This window comes from Stegodyphus dumicola, chromosome 2 (assembly GCF_044657685.1).
Source record: "Stegodyphus dumicola isolate Sdum_Otavi_A_Nest chromosome 2, ASM4465768v1".
Classification (NCBI taxonomy): Eukaryota; Metazoa; Arthropoda; class Arachnida; order Araneae; family Eresidae; genus Stegodyphus; species Stegodyphus dumicola.
In genome coordinates, this window is record NC_140769.1 from 218,700,705 (window position 1) to 218,715,614 (window position 14,910).

Consider the following 14,910-nt stretch of genomic DNA (forward strand, 5'->3'; position numbering starts at 1 on the left):
AATAACAACTATTAATTAGTAATAGATATTTTGCACTTTGCCTACCAACACTACTATTTGTTCCCAAGAAGTTTAAAATATACAATACCAAATAAAAGAGCTGAAAAATATGATTAAAAAATTGAATATATTTTTTTCGTCTCTCACTGATTATTATGAAATTGATTGACTCAAATCATTATTTATGCACATGCTCAAATTAATAGCACTGCTAGTCAAAGGAGACTAAAAAATGATCTATGATAATGAATTGAAGGTAAAAATGAAAAAGGTGGTTTAATTTACTTGTATTATGAAACATGACAAACTATTTCTTATGTTATAAAACATCATGCTGCTTTCATAAAAATTAGAAAATTATTAAGTAGAAAATATCATTAATAATCCATTCTAATTTTTATAAATTATGTAATATACAGAATGTTAGTAAAATAAGTCTAAACTGAAAAACAAATTTGTACTCAAAGAAATTTATAGCCTAAAGTAAAAATGAGATAGCTTAAACAGGTAATCACAATAATTTCCAGAAATGCAACATTTTGATATATGTTTCAGAGAGGAAAATAATAATAATTATTATAAGTTAATGCAGTCTTTATAGCTCACATAACTCAATAAAAGTAAAATATAATTTACCAGCCAATGGTTTAAACTTACATGGATGTAATGAAAAATATTCTAAGATCTAAGCATAATTTTCAATAAATTATATATCATGTTGAATTAGCTGTAACTCAATATGAATCTATACATTTTACAAACACTGAAAGAAAAACAAGCAGAAAAGGGAGATGAAATAATATATTGAGCTACATGAGAATGATTTTTTAAACAAACAAAAAGTTTCATGCAGGCAGTCAGCATGTGTTAATTCTTTTTTTCTATGCCAAAGTATTTTCTAAACATAGATCAAAATTTAATTATATTTTAAATATACTTCGTAAAATAATAAAAAAAATTACATAAATATAATTATTAAAAAAAGTAAAAATCCTGCACACTTTTTAAAAATTATCTTCATTTTCTGTAGCTTTGCATTAAACATGAGCAAGAAATTTTTAAATAAAATGAATTACTGAATCTTACCGTTCTTTTTTATGCTTTTTGACACTTTTTTTCTTTTTCTGAGTTGACTCTGGTCTAAAATGAAACAAATTATGATTTCAAAAACAATGGATTTTAAACAATATATTAAACTAACACATTTGACAGAAAAAAAATCAGGGATTCTTTCACACTGAAATTAAAAAGGAACAATCTTCAAACTATTATTCATCAAAAAGAAAATTAAAGGTAAATTACATCTGTTTATGAAGTCAGGAATAAACAGAATTACAGCTGATTCATTATTAAAAAATCCATAACAGGAAATTACTTTTCATGGCTAGTGCGAGATCTCTTCTTCTTTCTTTTCTTTTCTTTCTCATGCACTCTTTCTGGTGAAGAAGAACTGCTGGAATCAGGTATCAATCTAGTAAAGTAAGTAATATTTAAATATATATATGTATACACACATTCAAAGAATTATCTTATTATCTGAAGTAATGGAATAGTCTAAATAAGTGTAAAAATATTATCTACACCATACATTAAACATAATATTATATTTAAATTGCAATATGATTGGCTAGCAAAGTTAAAAAATTTAACTTAAAAATGAATTAAATTGAAATTTTCAACAGTTGTAGTTAAATAATATTGAACGATTTTATGTTTCAGTGCTATAATCATGAAATACAGAGGGTGGTTTCTGCTTTTCAGAGAAATACATAAAAGCAGTTAATTTTTTTTTAACTCTTTAATTGGGGGGGGGGAATCTGTTTTGAAAGTTGGCAGCTATTTTACATCTGAATAACTTGAAACAGAAAAAGTAAATAAAATGAAAATTAAAGGATGACCATATGATAAATGTCATCCATGAAATATTTTAGAAAAAAAAAAAAAAAAAAAAAATGTTAATTCATAAACTTGTATTTTTGTGTGGATACTTTAACTATTTTATTTGTTAATTTGAATAAATTCATCATTTGCAGAAGAACATTAAATTACACTTCCCATAAAATGTTTCACATAACATATTAAGAACTTTCCTTTTTGTTGCTCAGAATGAACTAAACACTTTTTTTAATATTCACTTATTTTTGCATCTGATTCTAAACACCTCAACCTTTTATCCACTTCTCTCTCTCTTTTTTTTTCCTCAATCACTAGCATAATTACATTAATTATGTTACATAAAATTATTAATATAATCTGATTACCCTAAAGTTATACACATTTTTATTATTATTCTCTACCTTCCACAAATAATTAAATACATTAGAAGCTGCTACAATTTTTTACTTTTATCACTGAACAGCAACCTATATCATTACTTAGAAAATATTCACATAAACTTAGAATTACTTAAACCAGTGTCTAGATACATTTCTGAAAACTGTTAGTAGCTTCTTAAGATCATTTTATTTTGAAACAAATAATCCATAATAACAGTTTTTTTTTAATTGAAACTAATTCAAATATAAATATATTTTTTTCCTTGAAAATGAAATGTTTAAATATTTCTAGCGTTAGTAGACTTGACAAGTTTATAAAAAACATTTAGCAGGTACCTGAGCAATATACTGTCTTGTATATTTTAGTAACACAAATTTTAAAATTACACTAATAACACTTGAGCTTGCATGTTTTATACAATCATACTTACGCGTATTTTTTCTTAGCTTCTTCAGCAGCAGCTGCAGCTGCTTCCTTGGCTTTTCTTTCAGGATCAAGTGAACTTCCTTCAACAAAATACTGACTGATTCCTAGAGCCTCTCTCATTTTCAAGTTTTTTTCTTGATTGGCTTCAGCAAGCTGATGACTTTCTTTTACACTAAAAAATAAATATGCTAAGTTAAAATACAAGATAAATGATATAAAAAGCATAACAAAATCATATTTCAGAAACTTAACAGTTCATTCTATGCTTCAGCTTGAGTACAGATGTAATATATCAGCCAACACCTAGAGGTTATATTAACTGGGCTCTGTCTGAAGAAAATGTTGCTTGCTTACTGTGAAATGACAGAACTATTACTACTATCACAAATTATCAGCCGGGGGGGGACTTTCTAAGGAAAATACAGAATGATGTGTTGGAATAAAAGAGTAATGAGCTGGATAAAACAATGATAGCAAATAATGTTTGAAAAGAAAATGTTTTCATTGATTATTTTATAACAGTTTGAATTCAATGGTAGTGTTCAAGTTCTGTTATAAATATTTGTTCCTTAATGCTATTTATAATTTTATTTTATTATTTCTAATGATGTTTCTTCTTTCATATATGTTGTTTTTGTTTTCAATACTGATTTACTTAACTCATTCTCTAATTTAAGCTGTTTTAAAATACTGGGAAAACCATATAAAGCTATACATAATCTGATACTGCAACTAGTTCTATAACTTTACTAAACCGATAGCAGGTTATTGCTATATCTAAAATAGCATGACAAGACTTAAGGTTAAAGTACCTTTTATTAAACTGACCTTCTAACACAAACGTCATGGCTCATGCTGTACAGATAGCCACATTTTGTAATGCAAATAAATAATAAGTCTTAAACTTAGATAATTAGTACATGAATGAAAGTGACATAACTGCAGCCATTTTAATGCATGTTGCTCACAGACACTGGAAAATTTGAAAAATAGGTAATTTTTTAAGTACAAAATACACATTTTATTTTCAATAACTTTCCCTCATACGTAAGTTTCAAAATTGTTTCCTATATTTTCACACAAACAGGAAGTATTACTCACATTAGAAAGGAATCATGAAAGGGGGGGGAACTACTTTGTTTGGACATACTTTTGCATTACATTTCAATAATGTATCAGTTAGTATTAGTAAGCTGCTGATTGCCACTCTGGTAAAACGGTAAAACAAAATTCTTAATTCCCCCATATAAGATAACCTATAGTTTAATGTATTATAACACATTAAAATCCTAGGTGATATTTTTTTTTAATGCAACCTTTAGAGGAAAAACAATTTCATTAGGTGTAATATGTATTATGCTGTCCTATATAATATACATAAGATTAATAATAAAGAGTACATCATTATTAATATTACAAGAAAATTGGAAAAGTTTTGAACTCATAGGGGCGTTACAGAAACCAAACACAAAATATATCTTGGCTTCAAGAAGCTAAGGTTTTCTATTCAACGTTTTAAAGTATGGGAAGGCAGGAAAGGAACAGAAAAAACTGTCAGCAAAAATTTGATGCTATATAAAGTTTGATGCTTTCGAAGGGGACCAGAACTGATAATGTCATTTAACTAGTTATCTGCTATTAAGCAATATATTTGATTTTTTTTTTAAACTTTTAATTTTGGATGTCTACATGAAGATAAAAAGAATACAAATTACTTGAAATATGATACAAGCATTTACTAGCTCACGGCAGTTGATGCGCTCCCATCAGTGTCATCAGTTTCAGAATAACAAAAATTAAATGCCTATAGAAAATGCTTGACAAAAAAGAAGTACTTTCTAGGATACTTTTATTTATAACTTTCAGAACTCAGTTTACGGGTTCTGAAAGCAGGTCGCAATCATGAGTGGTCCCTCATTCCAAAGTAACTCCACATTTACGATTGAAATATAAAATAAGCATATACTATTCTTCAGATAGGAGGCTCTGCAAAAGTTCAAATAAGATGGGCCCTTGACCTTCTAAATCCGCCACAGACTACTTTTCAATTTAATATTAATTTATTTAACAAACTTTATAAATTTATATTTCTTTTTATTTCATCAACGAGTGTCTGCTTCAAAATCGCAATAAAGGTCATTGTAAGAATTTCAAGTTAACTGGAGGGGCGGGGGGCAAGAAAAAGAAGAAAAAAAAAAGAGAGAGAGAAGTATAAATATAGAAACTACAATATTATCTCCTCTACTTCACAGAAAAATATTTTTCTCTCGTTTTCCATACAGAATCTAATCTCCTCTCTCTTGTGATAGATATATAAAATTTTAGACTGCCAAAAAATTGTAAATCGGTTATTGTTAAATATTTCTATAATTAATAATTTATATATATATGTATATATATATATATATATATAATATATTCCGATTTAGATTTTACGTGTCTCAAAAATTCACAAAATTATAATCTTTGTATAATAAAACAAGCTAATGCATGAAATGCAAAACAAACAGAAGAATATTCATTCATAAAGTGTCACATACGTCATAGGTATATATGAAAACCAACCAGTTATGTATATACTTTTCACAAAAAAGTCCCGACGAATTCGGAAAACAAATGCTGAAAATTACGAATTCTTTTCCCCCCTCTCGTACGAGATAAAATAATAATGCGATACTCTTTAAGAAACGTTAAGCGAAATCCAATTGGCAAATGTTATATTCTAATATCACACTCAACTACAGGTGAGACATGATGACATTAGCAGTTGTTTTTACCTGTAGACGGTGGTCATGGCTAAAACAGCGTTGAACAGCGTTGGAGTCCTCTCCGTGAAGTGTGATTCCGCGATGGATGTGCGAGGAATGCTGGGAAGGGAGCAGCCCCACATCCGCATCGATCCACTGTCCGATGCACCACCACCAACCACTTCGATGACGACGTCATACGCGAACGCGCAGTCAGTGGGGTTATTAAGTCCCAAAGCAATAATATTTGTGCGAATCATTTCCATCTGCTACTAGGCGACGAATTTGATTGACATATTATCGAACAAATTTTCAAAATATTTCATTGGCAATGAATAAGTGCATCAAAGGCATAGAATACTAATATAGTCATCTACCAAAGAATTATCTATTAAATGTTTGTTTATACCCAAACTTTATGAATGTTTGTTCACAGCAAAACTTCATTAATCAAATTTTAAGCCAGAGTACTCAGTATATCTTTTCACCATTAGGATTTCAACTTCCGAGATTTCATTTATGATACGAAGCTGTTTCAATAACTATACCAGCGGAGTTTCAGCGTTATATGAAAGACTACTTTTAGTCTTACATTTTTAATAAATAAATAAAATAATATAAATAGAATAGGCAAGGTAAAAATAATTTGCTATCTAAAATGAAACCGCATACTTCGGAATAAAAATAACGATGGTAATTTCAGTACTTTACCTATTTCAAAATTTCATTCAAGATTTTCTATTTATTTCACTTTTTTCTATGCTGAATCAAACAAAGCGAAAGAAAACTGTGATTCTAACTGATGAATCTGATTTTCATGGAAGGCAGCAGACATTTTTATTAAACCGCTATAATGGCGTGTACTTCAGGTAGGAAGAACAGATTTCGATCAATAAGATTCTATTTTAAAACAGGGATACCCTTTTTTGTATGTATATTGCACAGAAACGTCACTAAAAGGCAAACAGAACTATTCTTACATTAAAGCTTATTAAGATATTTTTGCATTAATTCTTATGACAGAAACTGCAGCAAAAGAAAATGTTACATGACTCCTTGCGCTAAGTAGCATAAATTATGCTTTCTAGCAGTTTAGGAACTTTATACCAGCATAATACATCCTACCTTCTATTTATGCTAAGAAGGAAAAAAGCCTTTTAATATTCTAGTAACATTAAAACTCGTACACTACACATAATCTACTATTTATACTAACCCTTCACACTCCTAAACCCGTCTTCCGGACGAGACAATTTATTTTTAGGCACTTTTGTCCCACGAATTTTAGTGCTAACGTAAATTGTGCAGTCCTTAACAAAATTAAAAAGGTAGTACGAAAAAATACTGCTAGTGAAGTACATAAAATGAAAGTCAGAAGATAAAAGATGAAGAAAAATTTCGTTTAACGTTATTAATAAACGTACCAACTAATGCGTGCTAAAAGAAATTGCGTTAAGGGATATTATAAACAGTAATAAAATAATAATCCACCTAACAAGGGGAAATTGGGAAAAGAGGGAATTATAAACTACATTGGAGCGTAAAATCACCAAAGTCAATGGCATTTAAATGTATAAATGTTTATTTAACATTTAAATATTTTTAATTACATTTTTGAAAAAAGTAAAACTCATTTAACTAGTGCTAGAATTTTTCCTCTTGAGATGAAATTTGCGATAGTTGGCTACCATTTTATCAAATTATAGACGGACTTCGAAGTTTACGTGTATAACGATCAGCATGAAACAATATTTTCTTAGCCAGCTCTGTACATCATGCAATTGAAAACTAGTTCGAAGTCTCCTAGAACATCTTAAAATTCTGCTATAGTACTTTTTCTTTACGGGCACCAGATGTAAAAATATATTTTCTCCGCTCAAAAAGGGACGGGTATGTCTTAAAGAGCTGACTTGCAATTAAAATTCTCTCCACTTACCCCCCCCCAAAAAAAAGAGATTTTAAATTAAGTTTAAAGCGGCGCTTTTTTAACTTTTTGTGTGTTAACTTTATTTATTAAATATCACGTTCTTCGCACTTAAACCATAAAATCCAGTTCAACAGCAATATCGCAAAATAATTTTAAAATGAGCATATCTTTAGGGTAGGGTACGAACTGCGCGAAATTTGATTGAAGATCCCTCCTCCCCCTCTTATCTAATCCACGAAATGCGCGACGTTTTCCTGTCCCCTTTTTCTAAGAGCTTGAATTCCGAAGAAGATGGGTGCTACAAAAAGTCATTTATCGCCATTAATGGCACATTTTTTTGAGACTGCGAGCCTCTATTTTCGTTTATCAAAATTGTAAAAATTGTGCATACAAAACAAATACTAATTTAAAATCTGGCGTGTGCTAAAGTAAAAATGAATTTCTTTTGAACTCATTTTAAAGTTTTATGATGCTTAAAAGAATAATGCGCCAGATCGTTTTTATTCTCTGTAAGAACTAAAAACTTTCCAAGTTGTCAATTTTAGTTGCTGATATATATCAGTTTTGAATAATAAAATTGATAGATTAATGACATACATAAAATCGCAACTGAAATAGGTTTTCTTGTCTATTAAAAAATCTTCTTAGATAGCAGAATGATTTTAACTTTCAAATTTACCATTTTAGGTAAACAGTTCTAATTTAATTAAAAAAATTCTCTTTATTAAATCTAAAAATTGGATTTCTTAAGTGGTTCTAAATTCACACTAATATTATTGCAATACATGCCGTATTCACCTTTCCATTTTTAGTCCTTGAAGTTATTTTAAGGTTATTTAACGTTCTTACAAATTCGATATTTTAATACTAGAAACGTTTAAATATTTATTCTGTTCTCCAGTTACTCTAACGGATGTACTTTGGCATACATTTAATTTCTAATACACATTTAATTAATAAATTGATAATTATGAGCATCTGCAGAATTTTCATAATTAACAAAAATTTCGAACTCCCTTATATTAATATCTTGGGATTTTCAGTTCCCTTTTAATCCATTCCTTTTTCGTATATTGTTGCACTGTATTCAAGTTTTCATGTAGGTAGAATTTATATATTTTGTATTATATTTATGCCAATTTATATTTAAATGATAATTTTTACAAATTCTTACATCATAACTCTAGTTAACAGAAGATATTTCCAACACCTTGGTAAAGCTTAATCTTCAGCATGCAGCCTAATTTCTAACCTAGTTTCAGGCTGAATTATTTGAAATTATTTGTTAACAAAGACGGTCGCTAAATCACGCTAATAATATTTCTAACTGTTGTAATTTATAATGCAACGAGTTCATGTGATTTATAACTCATTTATAATTTTTTCAGCAGAACTGAAATTAATAGCAGATACTGATAATGTTATAAATTTAGATTACAATGATTTAGTTTGGCATTGTCTCCTTCACTGATGCATTTATACTACATTCCTAATATTTCATAATCGCATACAGATAAGTTTAACTCATTCACCAAACACGTAAATCTATAATTCAGCCGACTTTTGTTCTTATCTGTGCTGTATCTTCTATTTTCTTTAATATATTGTTCAGCCTAATTTCAAAAGTTCATAAGAACAAGCGGAAAAGTCACTAAACATTAGTAGATCGACCCGAGTTTCTAATCCCAGAGAACTCCCAGCTCTTTTTTTTTTTTTTTTTGGGTACTTATTTACTGTGTAAAAATGTATCGTAAAAATTTCAGTTCATGAAGTAAAAATACTTTTTAAATTTATTCTTTAAAAATATTGCAAAAATTTCACCTTAGCACACCTTTTTACAAATCCCTCTAATAAGAAAAAATAAGGAAAGAAATTAACCCGTTTTCGGTGATTGAGTCGTCGGTGCATATTATATGTAACTTTTTCCAAAAGCATAGAATTTATATGAATATCAATAAATTAAGGATTATTTCTCCATCTAATTTTCTTAACGTGCTTATTCCAAAATTTTCTTTTCACACTGTAGCGCTTTATGAGTTTTCTATAATCATTCAATTTCTCTAGCCATGGCAACTTTGCATACCTTCTAACAAGTAGTTATATTTTTAACCACTGTATTTTAATTCCTGTTGACTATCAGTACATTTTTCGCTTGTTTCATAAGTGCAAATATTTATTTTATACGCAAATCTACGTAAAATAGCAATAAAACTTCAGTTATGCGAAGCTCCTGATCGATTGCTTGTTTTAGATTGAATGAAATTAAGCTTAATGTTACTGTTAATTAGCTTGTTATTAATTTAATTGTACGTTTCTAATTAATTATATGTTCAGATATTTCCAAGTATATTACACAAACTTTTGCATCCAAATTTTTAGTTTTTGGTTAAAAAAATAAGCTTTTATTTATTGAGAGGCTTGATTGATTATATTAATTTGCAGTACTGTTTATCTAATTTTCTTCTAATTTTAGAAATTTTAGAAAAAACTTCTTAGCATAATAATTTAAATTTATTTACAATTTATACGTCAGTGTTCAAACGCATAGTAATGTTGTTATAATAGATTTCATGCTAAGCTTTTTTTAAATTTAACTTCTGCAAACATTTACATGACTACTTTAATTAACAAAAAAACATTTTTAGCACACTTTGATATGGAATAATCTTTTGCACGCCAGTGAACTAGTAAATTTTCTAGTCTAGTTCAGACATCTTAACTATTATTGATGTAATTTATAAAAAATATAATTTGTTGAGTTGCGAAGTTGGAGTACACCCATCTTTAGAATTTCCAATACAGAATACCGCGCACTAGAGATAAAAAGGTTTCTCCCCCCCCCCGTAGAGTGTTGCCATTGCTCGCTTTTAAATCGTTAAATTTGTTAATAAAAATTCGTTAAAGTTTTACAAAATATGATATAGATAATAAAACAAATTCCAAATTTGGGCTTCCAGATGCCCATATTCGGGTGGAAACGTATGTTATTGAAAATTAGATGGCTCTAGGTACCGTATAAATGTATGTATGTTTATCACAATGCGATAAACATACATTTATGCAGATTCTTCCTTATTTAATTTCTTTAAATATAATACAGGGCAATAATATTTGGTGGCAACAATTTGGAGAGTGAATCGGACATTTACAGTGAACCAACGCAAAATGCCAAAACGAAAATAATAGTCTTTCAGGGCAAACTGCCCCTCTGGACTTAAAAAAAAAAATCTGAAAGCTTTCAGATTTTACATTACGCTCAAAGGGGCTTTTTTTTTAACATTTTGTGTGTTACTTTTATTTATTAAATATCATGTTCTTCGCACTTAAAACCATACAATTCAGCTCAACAGTAATATCGCAAAATAATTTTAAAATGAGCCCATCTTTAGAATTTCGGTTACACAGTCTCGGTGGAGCTAAGAATGTTCTTTCTGTACAACGTTGCCATTGCTCGCTTTGAAATCCTTGAGTTTGTTTGTAGGGTTTATATTTATTTTAACTAACATTTATTTTAAGTTTAAACTATCTTTCCTGTCAATCCTTACTTTCCCCTGGAACTGCCAATGCCAGAATATGTAAATTTGAGTAGAACGCGCAAGCATTCAAATTATCAGCGGAAGTAGTATGATTTAAATAGAAGGAAACAAGTTCGGTGAGAGAGAGTTATTCTTACTTAGCGAGCGCGGAGGTAGTTATAGAGATTTGAAAAACCCCGCGTTGCGGCCTATGTGCTTGGCGGGAAGTAGTTGCAATTGTTCCAGTGAGCTTCAAGTCTGCTGAATTAGCAGCCGTATTGTAAAACGCGGTGAGTTAGTTATTTGAGAGAGCCTCGTAGTTAGAATATTGTCTTTAATTTCTTTTCAGGTTTTTATTTTTATTTTGACTGCCGAGTTGGCACCGTTTGTAAGCGTCAAGAGAACGCAATTGTAAATTAGTACGTTGAATAAAAAGGGACTTAAACCCTTTATAAGACTCTGTGGTTTATACAAGCTTTCACAGTCACCTCTTGGTTGCGTGCTAGTTAGAGGCGCGCAACGTTATATGTTAATAAAAAAATTCGTTAAAGTTTTACAAAATATGAAATCGATAATAAAACAAATTCCAAACTAGGGCTACCAGTTGCCCATATTCGATGAAAGATTACATTATTTTATCACAATAAGGGAAACAGGGGGAAAAAAAAGAGGGGGAATTTTTCATTTATTAGAATCTGATGTTTGATAAATTTCATTAATAAAATATAATCTTTAAAACTATGCAACTGCTTAAAATGAGCAAAATTTTCATTTTTTTTTTGTGTAAAATTTTCGATTCTGTATCATGAATATTGTCGCATGTACACGCTAGTCGGGACGGAGAAGATACATCTCATATAAATCTAACTTTAACATTTTTAATTATCTACAAGCACGACGACTGACGGAATATTTAAGGAAGTTAAAAAAATTAAGTTAGAGAAACAACCATGGGTTTAATTGTTTGAACTCAGGTATTCTGAACACCTTACAAACCGTCTAGGAACCAAACTCGAATGCGAACACCCTACCGTAGTTTTTCGTTCGCAACTCCAAACTTAACTGCCTGCCTTGCTGCCTGTCTACTTTGTGCTGTCGAGCCCACCAGCGGCCGAGCGGTAAAGTCGCTGAACACTGGTAGTTCGGTCCGAGGTTCGAATCCCGCGAACGGGCTGGCTGCATGGGCGTTTTCGTGGTTTTCCCCATGTGTAACGTGTATACGAGCCAGTTTCCCTTAGAAAGTCCTCCACGAAGGCGTCCCTCCCTTTGGGCAGATAGCCCTCGAGGCTTTGCCATAATCACACACATACTTTGTCCTGTTTGTCTTCGCCGCGATTAAGAGGCAGCTGATTGGCTAACTGCAGAGAGCTACATGACACATACTTCGTCAAAGCTAATTTTTTTGGCAATATTAATAATATTATACCTATTAACAGTCGAAAGGGTAATACCATTGAACAGTAGTAGTTCGAATAGGCCGGCTGCATGAAATTTTCACGTTTTCCTCAAAGTAAATAGGAGCCAGTTTTTCATAGCAAATCCTTTAGCAATGCGTCGACTAGATCTCACGTTCTTTGGCTTGACAGCATAACCAATATTGCGTGATCCAAAAATATATACAGGGTGATTGCACATATTGAACTTTCAAAAATTTACTTCACTTTCTTAATGTTTAATAGTTTTACTTCCTTGGCCACTGGCTGATGAACAGAATAACACACATAATTTTTATGACAAGATAAATCAGCTAAAGAGAAGCAAATTATTAATTATACCGAATACTTTTCACAATGGTACTTTAACTTCTGATTATTTGCTTATTCTCACGTTTATGGTTTAAATGAGGATATGTAAATAAGTCAGAAAAGAATAAGAAGCTAAAGAAAATAAATTAACAAAGCAAGCAATTAAAAAAAGTTTGAAAGTACTAAATTTTATGTCCTAACAACAAATGGTCAGATTCAGTTTCGGATAATTTAAGCTTAGATTTTCTAGAAATTTCAATAATAAATAAATAAAATAAAAAGTTGCAATTAATGATTATCACGAAATTTTACTTTGCTGTCACAGACTTTAGGTTTAATGTCTAAAAAAAAAAAAAAAAAATAAATAAAAGTTGCTGTCACTCCCTGGTGTAACATTCCTGACGAAAGAAGACTAAATCTGAAAGTGAAATCAGCGAACTTCAAGTATTAACTAGAAAATAACACTAACACTTAAAACATTGGAATACGATCAAATTATATTTGCAATATTACAGTTAAATAACGAGCCAGATTTCCATTCACGATGACTTTCATATCTATTATACTTAACTAACAACGGATAGAGGAAGTAATATTTAATAATAAGAGCAATTTGTCCAGCGCCTGTTACAACGAAGTTCGATTCTGTTAATGCCACCATAAAGTAATATTTTACAGAAAAGTAACAAGTAAGCATACTAAGTTTACAGAAAAGTAACACTAGTTGAAAGATTAGCTAGTCTTTCAGCATATATTAATTAATTGCTCAACTGTTGTTCAATGCAATAATTAAAAATATTTTTTTAATTTTTAATACAAATATACAAATATTTTTTGAACTTTTAATCAAATGGAAAACATTTTCGTTTTTAAGAAGATAACACGCAAAATTTTCTTCTACTTCTTCTCATATTAGAAATTCAAATAACTTGATACCAATAATAACCAATAATAACCAAGATACTATATAGTATCTTGGTTTTGAATAAATTCCTTATTAAAAACGAAGGTTAATATAACAGTATCAATTTATCAAAAAAAAAAAAAAAAAAAAAAAAAAAAAAAAAAACTTTAAAGATTATAACGAACTAAAATTTTAATAATTTCGATTAATTTTTTATCATTTTAGTAAACACTAATTAATTTTTAATACAGGTTAAAAAATGCGATTATATCCGATGGTAATATGATAGGTATCTTATCTTTCTCAGCCTTTTTTGTTCGAAAATCAGTCTTACCTATCCCTCATTTTCCACAGAAATTCATCCGAATAACTCGAAGTCGCATTCAGCGAAGAGATGGAACATGACAAGACTATAGGCAGAAACGCAAATGAGCAAAATCGTCCTATCGAAATCCTTTTTATACTCTTCAAAACCGGCGGCAGGTGCGAACACGTGATGAGACAGACGGAAATCGTATTTCTTCTCACACTCAGTTAAAAATAAAAGGACTCAGTAAACACGATAGCTAGAACAGTGAGAACATTCTTTTTACTATTTATTATTATTTCCACAAGGAGAAAAACAACGGATATGGATGGTATGGTGGCTTCGTCAAACACATCTTTCTGAAAGGCAAGGGGGTAAAGGATAATCAATGGCCTCCAATCATTCTTCAAGTCACTTTTCTTTTGCTTCACTTTCCCTCCCTGAATCGTGCGAAAGCGAAGATAAAAAAGGCACACTAATGCAAAATAAAGATACGCCGGTCCTAGGCAAATGAGAAAGAAATAAAAAAATCAAAAAACAAATAAGCTAAAAAATCAAGTCCAGAACATCCGCCTTTTTCTTAGAACTAGATAAAAATGTTGTTCGGTAGGGGTTAGTCTGGAGAATTTGACTCAGCTACTAATGCTATCAATGATTTTACATGGAGAATTGTTTCTTTTAAAATTTTTAACATTAATTAAAAGTGATTTTCACTTTTTTTTTAAAAAATCATTACACATAGGAGGGGGACTAAGTAAATTGAAAATATTGGCTCAACTAAGAAACAACTATGCATCAAGTAATTATTACCCGCTATGAAGTGTTATCAGCCTTTTGTATCACATAGCCCGTTTAAGAAACATATCACTTATAGCCACAACTTAATTGGAATTGCCAAATCTGATGGGCCACTTATCATCCCCAACGATAGAAGTTTTTAGAAAACGAGGCATTTGAGAAAATAAGGTTATATTACATTCGAAAATTTCGAAATTTTTTCACTGTAATCGTAACTAGGAGAATTCTACTGTTTTAATTCATCACAATCTCGAGTGCATACCT

At 30.1% G+C, this 14,910-nt stretch overlaps 1 protein-coding gene across 8 annotated transcripts in view; it reads right to left on the minus strand.

Annotated features, from left to right (window-relative positions):
- Srrm234 (Serine-arginine repetitive matrix 2/3/4) overlaps positions 1-14,910 on the minus strand; it is a 209,637-nt gene that overhangs the window by 81,021 nt on the left and 113,706 nt on the right. For 5 of the 8 annotated variants that reach the window (XM_085811777.1, XM_085811775.1, XM_035359022.2 and 2 more), the window contains 3 exons: positions 2,708-2,875; positions 1,376-1,471; positions 1,087-1,140 (listed from right to left, as the gene is read on the minus strand). In XM_085811777.1, coding sequence (XP_085667903.1) covers positions 1,087-1,140; positions 1,376-1,471; positions 2,708-2,875 — 318 coding nt within the window. Of the gene's footprint in view, positions 1-1,086; positions 1,141-1,375; positions 1,472-2,707; positions 2,876-5,480; positions 5,581-13,875; positions 13,980-14,910 lie in introns of those variants that run through there. The other 3 variants (XM_035359026.2, XM_035359025.2, XM_085811779.1) reach the window with 3 other exon arrangements.